At 38.1% G+C, this 14,153-nt stretch overlaps 1 protein-coding gene across 1 annotated transcript in view; it reads right to left on the reverse strand.

Moving 5' to 3' along the window:
- Positions 1-7,256: 7,256 nt before the first annotated feature.
- LOC103740708 (signal-regulatory protein beta-1) overlaps positions 7,257-14,153 on the reverse strand; it is a 101,109-nt gene continuing 94,212 nt past the window's right edge. The window contains 3 exon segments of the mRNA XM_029567491.1: positions 7,257-7,946; positions 7,948-7,973; positions 9,332-9,661. Of these exon segments, the coding sequence (XP_029423351.1) occupies positions 7,884-7,946; positions 7,948-7,973; positions 9,332-9,661 (419 nt within the window). The 3' untranslated portion in view covers positions 7,257-7,883.

The following is a 14,153-nucleotide window of genomic DNA, read 5'->3' on the forward strand; positions in this document are numbered from 1 at the left end:
TAAGTTGGTCTGGGTGAAAAGGATCAGGAAGCAGTATTGGTTCCCCAGGTGTCTGGGGACCCAAGACTAGGAATGGTGCAGGGCCCCAACTAGGAGTAGAGAACAGCGGGGGAGATGGAAGGGTGAATGAGGCTGGGGAAGTCAAGGCATGGAGGGCTCCGCGATAGACTTACCCCAAGAGAGGCCTGAGGGTAGGAGCTCTTTCTGATTTTTTGATGTAGGAAGTTAGAGCTCTAAAATTCCCTCTAAGGACTGCTTTCAGTGTGTCCCAGAGGTTTTGTTGTGTTGTATTGTCCTTTTCATTTAATTCCAATGATACTTTTATTTCTTTCTTAATTTCTCTTTTGACCCATTCATCATTCAGGAGTATGTTGTTTAATCTCCATGCGTTCATGTGGTAACTAGGGCTTCTTTGGGTGTTGATTGTAAGCTTTATTGCATTGTGGTCTGATAGAATGCATGGAATTATTTCAACCTTTTTGTATTTATTGAGGTTTCTTTTGTGCCCCACTATATGGTCAATTTTGCAGAAGGTTCCATGGGGTGCTGAGTAGAAAGTATGTCCTTTAGTGCTTGGGTAGAACACTCAGTAGATGTCTAAGTCTGTTTGATATATGGTATTGTATAATTCAGACATCTCTCTGTTAACTCTCTGCCCTGTTGACCTATCTAATGGAGAGAGTGGGGTAGTGAAGATCCTTACTAATAATGAGTTGGGGTTAATCTGGGTATTAAAGTCCTGTAGTATTGTTTTTATGAAGTTGGGTGCACCAGAGTTTGGTGAATGTGTGTTCATGGTTGTAATATCTTCTTGATTCATTATTCCATTGATGAAAATGAAGCAGCCCTCTTTGTCTCTTCTGATTACTTGTCTTTGTTTTCTGATTAGTTTTCTGATTAGTTTTCTGATTAGTTTTCTTTGTCTCTTCCGATTAGTCTATTTTGTCAGGTATTAGAATTGCTATGCCTGCTTTTATCTTAGTGCCATTTGCTTGGTTATTTTTTTCCATCTTTTCACTTTGAGATAGTGTCTGTCCTTGAAAGTGAGATGAGTATCTTGCAGACAACAAACAGATGGGTTTTGTTTCTTAATCCATTCACAAAGTCTGTGTTTTTTGACTAGGGAGTTCAGTCCATTAATATTTGAAGTTATTAATGAAAGATGAGTATTGAATCCTGTCATTTTTATTTCTGTTTCATTCTTGATATAGCTGTACTTTTCCACAGTTATACCTTCATTGGAAAGAAATTCCTTTCTTCAGCTTTTTGTATTGCTTCCAGAACTCTCTGAAGGGCTGGTTTGGGGACATCAATTCCTTCAGCCTATTTATGTCACGGAAGATTTTTCTTTCCCCTTCAACCACAATAGACTTTTTGTCTGGGTATAGTAATCCAGGTTGGCATCTGTGGTCATTTAGAGCTGGGAATTCTTTGGTCCAAGCTCTTCTGGCTTTCACAGTTTGAACTGAAAAGTCAGCTGTAATCCTAAAGGGTTTTCCTTTATATGTGACTTGTTGTTTCTCTTTTGCAGCTTATAGAGTTGTCTCTTTGTTTTGTACGTGTAGTGTTTTTACTATGATGTGCCATGGAGAGTTTCTGTTCTGGTCCTCTCTGTTTGGTGTTCTGTATGCTTCTTGTATTTGTATGGGCATGTCTTTCTTTAAGTTTGGGAAATTTTCTTCCACAATTCTGTTGAAGATCTGGTCCATGCCATTGTATTGGGATTCTTCTCCTTCTTGTATGCCTATGATTCGCAAGTTTGGTCTTTTTACGGTATCAGTCAATTACTGCATATTCCATTCTTGTGATTTCTTAAATTTTTCATAATCTTTGCTTGAGTGGTCCAGTTCATCCACTTTATCTTCCAATCTTGATACTCTGTTTTCCATTTCATTCATCCTATTGGTGAGGCTTTCTCCTGTCGTTTCTAATTGGCTTATGGAGTGTTTCACTTCGTTCTTTATTTCAGCCTGAGTATTCTTCAATATTTCTAGCTCTTTTCTGAATTCATTCAGAAGTTTATCCCTATCTTCCTTCAGTTCTTTGATTTCTTTGTGTGTTCTTTAAATTCACTGAATTCTTTTAACATGTTTATAATTGTTCTTTTGTGTTCCATTTCCTCCATTATCTCTAGGGGCTTCTCATTGTGCTCCTCTTGAGGACTATTGGTATTTGGTGGGGATATGTTATTTTGATTTTTCATATTATTATTTTCTCTCTGTGATTTTGACATGTGAATTTCTTTTGTATTTTCTGATTCTTGTGTGAGACTCAGGCTTTCAAGTTTAGGTCTGCTTCTTTTTGTGAACTTTATGTGTCTTTGTGGTTTACTTTTTGGGCCTAAAATGCTGGTTCATCTCAGTTCCCGGTTCTCTCTTTTGATTTTATATTGGAGTGGCCAGATTGCTTTTGTCTTCAGGAGTTCCCACAGACGCCCAATTCAGATGAGGGTCAGATGTTTTCTGTCTTTCTCCCAAGGTCTGAATCCCTCCAGGAATGATTTTGGCCTCAGGAATTTGGGGGTTGGACTCCTTGGTAGCTTGGCTCAGGAAAGATGGTGGTCTAGGGCAGCTGGTGGCCGTGACATCCAGAGATTCAAAGGTAGATGGGGTGGGAAGAGGCCACAAGGACTCCTGGGGACTGCACTGAGGAGCTGTGTTGGTCCTGGAGAGAGGCCTGCAGGTAGGAGATGGATATAGATCTTCTTTAAATGTCTGGTAGAATTCTGCTGTGAATTCATCTGGGCCTGGGCTTTTTTTAGGTGGGAGGTTTTGTATTAATGTTTCAATTTCCTTGTATGTTATGGATCTGTTTAAGCTGTTGGTCTCTTCTTGGTTTAGCTTTGGTGATTCTCATGATTTTAGATATTCATCCATTTCTTTTAGGTTTTCAAATTTTATAGCGTATAGGTTTTAGAAGTATTCCCTTACGATATTCTGGATCTTTTTATTGTCTGTTGTGAGGTTTCCCCTCTCATCTCTGATTTTGTTGATTTGGAGTTGCTCTTCCTTCCTTTTGGTTAACCTAGGCTAAGGGTCTGTCTGTCTTGTTTATCTTTTCAAAGAACCAGCTCTTTGATTCATTGATTCTTTGTGTTATTTTCTTTATTTCTGTTTCATTAATTTCTGCTGTGATTTTTGTTATTTTTTCTTGTCTGCTGGGTTTGGCCTTCATTTGTCATTGTCTTTCAGGAGTTTTGAGTTGTAATGTTAAGTCATTTATTTGTTTTCCTTCTGATTTTTTAATGTAGGCCCTTAGAGATGTTTCCCTCTAGGAATGCTTTTAAAGTGTCCCAGAGGTTTTGTTGTATTGTATTGTCCTTTTCATTTCATTACAGGAATACTTTTATTGCTTTCTTTATTTTTCCTTTGGCCCACTTATCATTCCAGAGTGTGGTGTTTAATCCCCATGAGTTTGTGTATTTACTAGGAGTTCTCCTGGTGGTGTTTTTAAGCTTTATTGCATTGTGGTCTGATGGAATGCATGGAATTATTTCACTTTTTTGTACTTGTTGAGGTTTGTTTTGTGTTCCAGTACGTGGTCAATTTTTGGAGAAAATTCCATGGGGTGCTGAATAAAAAGTATATTCTTTGCTGCTTGGGTGGAATATTCAGTAGGTGTCTGGTCCATTAGATGTATGGTATTGTTTAATTCAGATGTCCCTCTGTTTTTCCTTTGTCTGTTTGACCTATAGAATGGAGACAGCAGGGTACTGAAGTCCCCAAATATTGCTGAGCTGTGGTTAATCTGTGTCATAAAGTCCTGTAGTACTTTTTAAATAAAGTTTGGTGCACTAGAGTTCATGATTGTAATATCTTCTTGGTTAATTGTTCCTTTGATCAGAATAAAGTGACCCTCTTTATCTCTGTGTCATAAAGTCCTGGAGTATTTTTTTATGAAGTTTGGTGCACCAGAGTTCATGATTGTAATATTTTCTTGGTTACTTGTTCCTTTGATCAGAATACAGTGATCTTCTTTATCTCTTCTGATTAGTTTCAGTTTGAAGTCTATTTTGTCAGATACTAGAATTGCAACACCTGCTTTTTTCTTAGGCAAATTTGCTTGGAATATTTTTTTCCATCCTTTCACCTTCAGGTAATTCCTATCTTTGAAGATGAGATGGGTTTCTTAAAGACAACAAAAACATAGATTTTCTTTCTTAACCCATTCAGCTAGTGTGTGTCTTTTGACTGGGGAATTCAGTCCATTGTTAAAGTTATTATTGAAAGATGTGTATTGATTCCTGTCCTTTTAATTTCTGTTTGCATTCTTGGTCTAACTTTATGTTTCCACAGTTATACCTTCATTTAGTTTCTTTCTGTTGCCCCTTGAGTATAGTCATTCCTTTGTTCAGCTCCTTGTATTGCTTCAGGAACTCTCTGAAGGGCTGGTTTTGTGGACATGAATTCTTTCAGCCTATTTATATCATGGAAGATTTTTCTTTCCCCCTTCAACTATAATAGACATTTTTGCTGGGTAAAGTATTCTGGGCTGGCATCTATGGTCATTTAGAACTGGGGATACTTTGGTCTAGGCTTTTCTGGCTTTCATAATTTGCATTGAAAAGTCAGCTACAATCCTGATGGGCTTTCCTTTATATGTAACTTGTTTTTCTTTTGCAGCTTTCCATATTCTCTCTTTGTTCTGTACATTTAGTGTTTTTACTATTATATGCCATGGGGAGTTTCTTCTCTGGTCCTGTCTATTTGGTGTTCTGTATGCTTCTTGTATTCCTATGGGCATGTCTTTCTTTAATATTGGGAAAATTTCTTCCACAATTCTGTAGAAGATCTAGTCAATATTATTTACCTGAGGTTCTTCTCCTTCCTCTATGATTTATGAGGGTAAATCTATGATGCATAAATTAGACTTTTTCGTGGTGTCCCACATTTCCTGCATATTCCATTCATGTATTCTTTTAAATTTTTCATAATCTTTAGTTGAGCATTCTAATTCTTCAATTTTATCATCCAGTCTTGATATTCTGTTTTCCATTTCATTCATTCTATTGCTGAGGTTTTTCTCTGGATTTTTCTAATTGGCTTATTGTTTCACTTCTTCATTTCATCTTATGTTTTCTTCAATATTTCTATATCTTTTGTGAATTCAGTCAGAAGTTTATTCCTATCTTCTTTTATTTCTTTGTGTGTTTTTAAAACTCATTGAATTATTTGATCATGTTTATGATTGTTCTTTTAAATTCTGTGTCCTGGGTTATTGCTAGTTGATTCTCATTGTAGAACTCTTCTTTGGGACTGTTGGTGTTTGGTGGGGACATATTATTTGGGTTTTTTATATTATTATTTTGTTGTGATTTTGGCGTGTGGATTTCTTTTGTTGTTTTTGATTCTGGTGTGAGATTCAAGCTTTCCTTTGTTGAGTTGAAGTTTGTTTCTGTTTGTATACTTGATGTGCCTTGTTTGTTTTCATATTTGGTATGAAAAACGTGTTGGTCTAGGCTTCAGGGTCTCCCTTTTGATTTTATATTGGGGGTAGCAGATGACTCTAGTCCAGCTACTCAGGAATTCCTGCAGAGGCCCAAGTCAGGTGAGAATTTGATGTTCTCAGGCTTCTTCCTAAGGTCTGAGTACCTCTAGCCAGTAGGCACAGCCAGCACAATTTGGGAAACTTGCTAGGCAGAGGCTGGATTCAGATGGTCTCAGAAGGTCTGCAATAGTCTGGGCCCTACTAAAGGGCAGGGACGCTTAGCCCTGCAGCAGTGGGAGGAGCTGCAGACAGTCCCTATGCAGGGGGACAGGCATGGTGTGATTTGGAGCACTCACCACCATGTGGAACTAAGAGAGTAGTCCAGAGACCTGGGGTGCTAAGAGCAAAAGGGGCCAGTTCCCAAAGCTAGAAGAACAGGATGTGAGGTCAGGGATAATTGAGTTGCTCATCAAAGCACCATAAATAAAATATTTTTAAAAGGTGGGTGGAGGTGAAACATTCCATTCTGCAAGGAAGTTCCTTGAGCTTGGGGAGTAATCAACTCAATAACTTCAGGAAATTCCTAAAAATGACTATATTCACTAGCCCCCACCTACTCGAATATATATATGAGCCCTAAGGACTGCTAAGAGACACTATCAACCAGGCAAACTTCCTAGAAGTCTCTCAGACAAGCTAAGATGCCTGGAAGAGACACCCTCCAACCTGTCAAGATGCATGCAAATTGTCTGGTACTCTCCAGATTTCCAGCTTTTGAGAGCTATCACCTGTGCAACAGTGGCCTTTGGTGGTACAGCTATCTTTATGTCATTTATACTCTTGTAAGTAATCCTTCACCCACACTTCTGTAAGTAACACCAATAAAACTCATTGGTTCATCAAGTTGGATTTTGATAATATCCTTATTTTGATTTGTCATTGGTTCACTATCTGGGTGTGTATCATGTTGCCCTAGGAATAATGTCACACAACACCACCTATCATTTATGCATGTTTAACAAAATGAGAAAAGCATAACAAGCAAAAATTGGAAATTTATTTTTCTGGTGGCAATGTTTACAAATATTACCAATAATACAGCTTTGGGTTAATAAAATGTGTCATATTCTTATGATAGAAAATCACAGAGCAGCATGAAATTAATAAAACAGCTACATTTATGCATCAGCAAATCCACAAGATATATTAAGTATAAAAAATAAAATCAAGTTAAAAATGTTGTCTATAATATAACAGCATTTATAGAAAAATTAAAACAAATAGTCTTTTATGTTGATTAAGGGTTATACATGTGTTATAAAAGTATAAAGTCATGCTTGAGAAAGAGAAGTAGCAAATTCATAGCAAAAATTTTTAAAGGCCTTAAAGATATTAACAAAATGTTAATATTTTGCAAGCATAAGAGCAAGTCCTAAGATATTTTATATAGTTTTTATCCATTTCACAATAGAAAAATGCTTTGTCAACATCTCAATAATTTCAAGTTTTATACCAAAATGAAATCGTCCTTTTAGAAGTCCTAGATAGTAGTGAAAACTGAAACATTAAACGTTGTCTTTGGTCAAAGACAGAGTGAACATCTGTTTTCCTGATCATTTGGACTTTTGAATATAAGCAGAGCCTATTTGAAGTTCAGTATTTCCATGTTGAAACATCCTCAAATACATACCCAAGTCCATCCCTGACTCAGTTCCAGAGCTCTGGGGGCATTTAGAGTGAGCACATCGGTAGGATAGAGAAAGTAAATAAATGGTTTGGGGCCACCAATAGGTCCTTGAAGCTTATTCTCTCCACTTGAGCCCCTTGGAGAGAACAGAGATCATCTATCATGAGTCATGTGGGAATAGGAAAAAAAATTCATTCACTCATTTGTTTGTTCATTCATGTATTAATTAGTCAAGTATGTATTGAATGCCTAGTAAGTGGTACTCTGTTTTGTATGAATTCATGATGCAGATCAGAAATAAGGACTCCATTCACTACACCCCAGCACTTCGTTCTGGGTTCTGAACTCTCCCATATGCACATTCATCTTTGCTACCAATCAGAATCTCCACTCTTTTATGTATCTATTAGTTGATTATAGCAATATCTTCCTTATTCATTCCAAAGACAAACCATGGAATATCTAAACTATTTAACAGTATATGGGCAGACTCTTTGGAGTTCAGGTCTTGACTATCATTCCTCTCCCACAACTTTGACTCCCAAAATCCCAAAGGACATGAAAATCTTCCAGGACACTACACAATGCAGAGCTGGGAGCCTCTGTGAATTCCAAAAGCTATTTGGAGAAAATAAGAATATACAAAACTTTCTCCTGAGGCTCAATCACATTTGTGGGAATCTTTGAGGACAACCTGTAAACTCTATTTGCTCAGTCTAAACTCCTCTTGCTAACCCGTGGACATGGCCTTGACCTCACTCCCTCAGAGCTAAGGTCTGTTAAAACTCACCTGCCATAGGTTCCTCCACCTGTAGATGTATATAACTATTAAAACTCCCCACCAGGAGAACCTTGAGGCCTAAGAGGAAAGCCACAAAAATATGGATAGATTTTTCTGAGCCTAGACTACAGAAAGAAGGGTCAATAAATGGGGCTGTGTGAGTTGAAAAGCTCTGAGATTGGTAGCCAAGAAGTTCCAAGTCTTCCCCAATTCTGATTCTAGCCTTGAGCTCTTTGTGCTCTACTTTCCTCTCAGAAATAGATGACTTTGACTAGTGAAATTTACCTTGAATTTTTCCCAACAAACACCGATTTAAAAAATCAGACTTTCACCAATGTGCCAACCTGAGTGCATTGTCTCCAAAGCCTAGTGATCACTTAATATAATTTTCACTATACTCTTAGAACACTGGTATTATAAGCAATATCTTACAGATGAGTAAGCTCAGTCTCTGAAAGATAGTTGATTGTGTTGCCCATGTTTACACAACTATAATCTCTAGAAATTAAATTTGAAAAAGAATTTCTAAATTCAAATAATAGCAACAGTAGCTGATATTTAGTGTGGAAATACTTACCAAGTATATATATATATGTGTGTGTGTGTGTGTGTGTGTATGTGTGTGTTTGTTATAATATATTTCATTTAATCTTCATAATGATTCTCTAAATCAAGACTTTTCCTTAAACTCTATGCATAGGTGATTAAACTGGATCACTGAGAGGTTACATGTTTGTGCAAGAATTAAGTAGAAGAACTCCCTTGTGTAAATGTACCACATTCTCCCTGTGGAGTAAGGGGGAGTTGCTCTTTTATAAGTGAGTAACACTAGATAGGCTGACTTGAGTCCAGGGGATACACTTGCACAGAGGGACATCTGGGTACAAATGGCAGTCTGGATAGGCCTTAACATATATGACAAAATGCTAAAATTCACTGGGAGAGGGGCAAGGAGGTGTGGGGGAGGGGAACTAAATTTGATTAAGATCAAAAGTTGATTATGAAATGCACAAAAATCAATAAAAATACACATAAAACAATTAAAAAATTAAGTTGAAGAGCATGCTCTATCATTAGAGGGAATATCACACAGCCCCCAATGAGGCTGTTCCAGCAAGTCTTACAGAACAATGTACAGGCAAAATTACTCCATATAACTAAGGCTACTTCAAACCATAGTCTTGGTGACAAGCATCTCATCACTTAACTCATGTCATCATTTAACTAAATTTTCTCTAGGACATTTTCAAAGAGGTCGAAAGCACGTTTTGGGGTGGCACTCTAAAGGAAGGCACTGACTAGAAACCATTCTGGTTTTTTAAAAAATCAGACTTCTAATTTTGACAAGATGTCAATTATGAAACTCCTCCTCCTAGTGGCTTCTGTGACCCACTGAGGAACCCAAGGTGACCTCAGCTTCCCAAGAGAGAACTTACCTGTGTTCCCAGTGGGTGGCTTGTATGTGGCATAAGATCCTGTAGACAATATGAGGCTGGCCTGGATGGGAGGCTGTGTCTCATGCTCTACCTTACAGGTGAGCACTTGACCAGATTTCTGCACTGATGTGTTTAACAACTGCAAGCTTTCCAGATTATAAGACCCATCTTCACTGTGCATGGATATTGGTTGCTCCATTCTCCTGAGCACATGGCAATCCTCCAGCCAGGTGAGAAACACATCCTATGGACAGAATCTCTGCACGTGGCAAATAACAGCCACCAAGCCAGAGAAGGTTAAAGCCTAGGACACTGTCACTGCAGGGGGAGCTGAAAAAGAAGATAATCACTGCAGAAAATCTACTGGGAGTTCCTTAAAGATAGAGTCATCTGTCCAGGGTCCAGCACAATGCCTACCACAAAGGATTTAGGTCACAGTTCATAGATGCATGGATAGGGAAATGTGTGATGGGGTGAGAGTGAGATTTCAAATTTGGAAGGATGAGACTGATGAATGGTATCCCACTTCTTTCCCACTTGTGCTATAAAAAATGAGATATGAAATCCATTTAGAAAACTAAAAATCAGTTGACTTACTCTATGACTAGGTAATTCTGAGATTTGAACATTCACAGGCAAATCTAAGTCTAAGATACTAAGATTTCACATAGGAAAAAATTCTCTTTGTAGAAGATTTCAAATTTCAAAGTTGGGATTACAGCATAGACAAATGTTTTACCATTATTTATAGATACCCAAACTTTAAGGCTGTAAACCTTCTGAAATGAGAATCTAATGACTTCTAGAAATGTTTCAAATGGAGTTATTGGCATGTAATACAATATGTAGAGAATGACAGACATTGGGGGATTTGGAAATTATATAAAATATGACCCATTACAGCAGTCTGCATATGAACCCACAGCATGGTGTAATCAACACAGTCAATTAAGGGCTGGGTGATCTGGATTCAGGGCTCTGCACTAACATCAAAGCCAGCTAGATTTTGTGTAAGTTGTTTTAGCTGTTTCTGAAACTGAACTTGCAACATTTTCTAAGGTCAAAGCAGCTCTCCTAAGTCTAGTTTAGACCAGTTTCCAACCTCGATCTTGGGTAGAATATATACAGCCTTACATATTACAACTTGAAGGAATTGGGGACATTTGACCCCTGAAGTCCTGCTTTCAGACCAAACATGTTCCCTGGGCAAAAACTGGTTAGGCATACATGTTATGCTGAGCAAGGAGAGGGTTGGAGCAGTAGCTAATTTGATAATCAGTTCATTTGTGAATATTTGTGTGTTCTATGAATTTTTCCTATACAATTGCCATTCCTTAGGGGAATTATGCAATAAATATTTGGTTAAAGAGCCTCCCCTCTAGAGCTACATTTCCTATTTGACAGCCAAACACACTGGGGTGGATAACATAACAATTTTCAGGCATAGACAAGAAAGTTGGACAAAGATCAGCTTCCCAATCTGGGCACCTTCAGATTGTTTGAATCTGTTTCTTCTGCAAGAATAAGACAACTATCACAAGGCACCTATAACATTATGCAAGGCAGGCCCCTGCAATGTGCTGTATTGGCTGTATGCTGTGCTTGCTGGAGATGCTGATATTAGTATTTTCCACCATGTAAAACAACATATTTACTTCCACTGTGGTAACACAATCTATTTTGTAGACTCAAAAATGAAGTGGAGGATTTGGAACTCTGTCCCTGAGACTCCCTACAGCCCTGCTATCTTAACTTCCAGACTTCCCTGAGTCACGGGGCTCCTAAACCATCCCAGATCTGTACCCACCTCGTCTTGGCAGAGTGAGACAATCCTTGGCATCTCAGCTCTCACCCAGGATCCTTCTCCACCAGAGATTTGCATCTTGGAGCTCCATCCCTGAGACTCCTTAGGGCCCTGTCATCTGAGCTCACATAGCAGTTTCATCCCACCTTGTTGATACAGGACCCTGTGCAGGCAATCAAGAAATAGCAACTCAAAAATTGAACTTGGGGGCTGGAGAGATGGCTCAGCGGTTAAGAACACTGATTGTTCTTGCAGAAGACCTGGGTTCGAATCCCAGCACCCACAAGGCAGCCAACAACTGTCTGTAACTCCAGTTCCAGGGTATCCAACAGCTTCTTCTGTCCTCTGCGGGCATTGCATGACACGGGCGCACTTACCTACATGCAGGCAATACACGCATAACACATAAAATAAAAATAATAAATTAATATTTTTTAAAAAGTTGAACTTATCCCTAGCTGAACTGAGACCACTTCTTCCACCCAAATTGTACATCAACATAAAGTACCCTCCAAAGTGGACACCAAGCACTACTCAGTTGGGTCATAAAATGATAAGTTCAGGAAACAACAAACAAGCATTCAACAAGATCAAGACATACTACCACAGAAGTCCAGATGCCCAGACCTCAGCAAAAAGACACAAACAACAGGAAAAATAAAGACACTATGTCTAATACAGAAATTAACAGTGCTATCATACTGTTTCCTGAGAATGAAAACAAAGATAATGATTTCAAAATAGCAATTATAAATACATTCAGCAAATTCAAAGAGGTTATGAATAAAAACTGAATGAAGACTATGAAAACACAAATAAATAGTTGAATTAAATACTAAAGCTATTCAAAGCAAAAGAATTCAATAAAGAATTCAATAAAGAAATAGAATCTCTGAAGAAAATCCAATCTGAAGAAAAAAATCTTGAAATCAAAAATGCAGGAACTCAAAAGAAGAGAAAGTGGAGGAAATGGAACAGAGACTAGCAGATCTTTAAGACAAGCTTGAAGAAATGAATTACTTGATCCAAGAAAAATGTCAACTCTAAAATAAGCCAGGAACAGAACATGCAAGACTTCTGGGACACTGTAAAAAGGCCAAGCCTATTGATAACTTTCTGAATGGGACTCCTACAGTGTCGGGACTCAGGTTTGCTTTGCTTAGCAGGGGACCTGCTGGTTTCGGGGCAGAGGGTCTGATCAGTGACAGAGTCATAAACTCTGGGACCTGTGTCTCCCAACAAGATGATTTATTTTATAATTCAGATGGTTTTTATACATCCCAAGGAACCAGCAGTCACGTGGGATATGGCAGTCACATACAAAGATTTAGGGTACAAAGAAACAGGACATTTAGTCTGTTAGTTGGGGCCAGAGGGATTCTTAAACTTTTACTCAAGGTTATCAAAACCCATCCAGTAATTTATTGGCCACAATGTTTTCTTTCTTAGAGCTAAAAGATGGTGAACTTTTAGCTTTTAGCTCAGGAGTAAACCTTGAACCTGGCCTAATCTCTTAGCCAGGGATAGCTGAGTTATTTGTTCAGGACAAGGAGATGAGCTAAGGGTTGTTGACCAAGACACTTTCACAGAGCAGGGAGCCTACACTTATGACCGGAACGCTTCCTCCTGCCAGTCTGGCAGTGTTCTGCAAGACAGGGATTATTAGAGCCACTGTTTTCAGTGCCCCTCCCTTTAGCAGAGAATGCAACCTGGAAATTATAATACAGCGCATTATACATAATACAGCTATTGGAGCTCCCATAAGAAGAAGTACGCCAATCAATATTGGGCCCAAGAATGGAGTAAGCCATTGGAGCCATTTTGGCCAAGGTATAGAAAATTTAGACATCTTATAAATTTTCTTTTGCAAATCATTAATCTGTTGGTCTATAGTATGTGAAAAATTAGATAAATTAAAACAACACATTCCTGGAAATTGTTCAAACCCCATGTGTGTAGCACAGCAGTTCTTAGTTCTCCCATTTCCTGATTAATTTCTCCTAGTACTTTTGCAGTTATGTTTGCTGTTTTACTAGTTATACAAGCAAGATTAGATATCTCATTTTGTAATCCAGTTACCAAACCAGGTATGGGGAGTAAAAAGACAGAATACCTACAGCTTTTGGGTCAAGTAGCTTGAGAGAATCATCACAGTCTTCAGGTAAAGATCTACGCCTTCTTTTTACAGGAGAGGTTATTAGCAAAGGCATTATACGTCCTATAGCACATAATCCTTGATATCCATAAGGCAGTGCTACATAGGTTTCATTATTGCAAAAGAAGGTCCATCCTACAGGCAATTGCTTCCCATGCTTTAAGGTATGATTAGAGGTGGTATTGCAGTGTAAGGGAATAAACTTAAAATCAAAACACAAACAGTGATTAACAATAACATGAGGTACAGGTAAGTCTTTGACTATCTTATCAACACGTTGTGTTTGACTTTCTATATTGTCCCTAGTTATCTGTTTATAAAGATCTGTATGTACCCCCATTCCTATTAGATTTTTCTTTAAAAATCCTGGTATAGAAGGGTCTCCTTGTATACAGAAACTCTGTTTATTATAACCCTTTTGTGCAAGACGAACCCATAAATTCCCATTTAAATCATTAGATTTGGACCAGCTGGTTCGTTGGAAAGATGTAGTTGATCTAACTACTTCAATATCTTTAAAAGGTCTCTTTTAGTTTTTTTTCACAGCTATAATTTCCAGTATCTTCTAAGGTCAGTGCCTCTTTAAAAATACTGAAATCATGCTGTGTTTTTAGGCTCTGGTCAGTAGCATTTTTCCACCAGAAAAATCCTCCATCCATTTGGCTATATATCCTCTGTCCATCCTTTTCCCATATGATGGGTCCAGGTGGCCATGCACAGTTTTGTGTAATACACTCGAGTACTAATATTTATCCTAAAATAGGTACACCATTAACATTAGTATTGATGACACACATTTCAGCTTTTACACTATTCACAGTCAGTATAGTTAGAACACAGACAAGAAGAACTTCAGGTTTAGA

This window comes from Nannospalax galili, unplaced genomic scaffold, assembly GCF_000622305.1.
Source record: "Nannospalax galili isolate Female #2095 unplaced genomic scaffold, S.galili_v1.0 scaffold801, whole genome shotgun sequence".
NCBI classification, from domain to species: Eukaryota; Metazoa; Chordata; class Mammalia; order Rodentia; family Spalacidae; genus Nannospalax; species Nannospalax galili.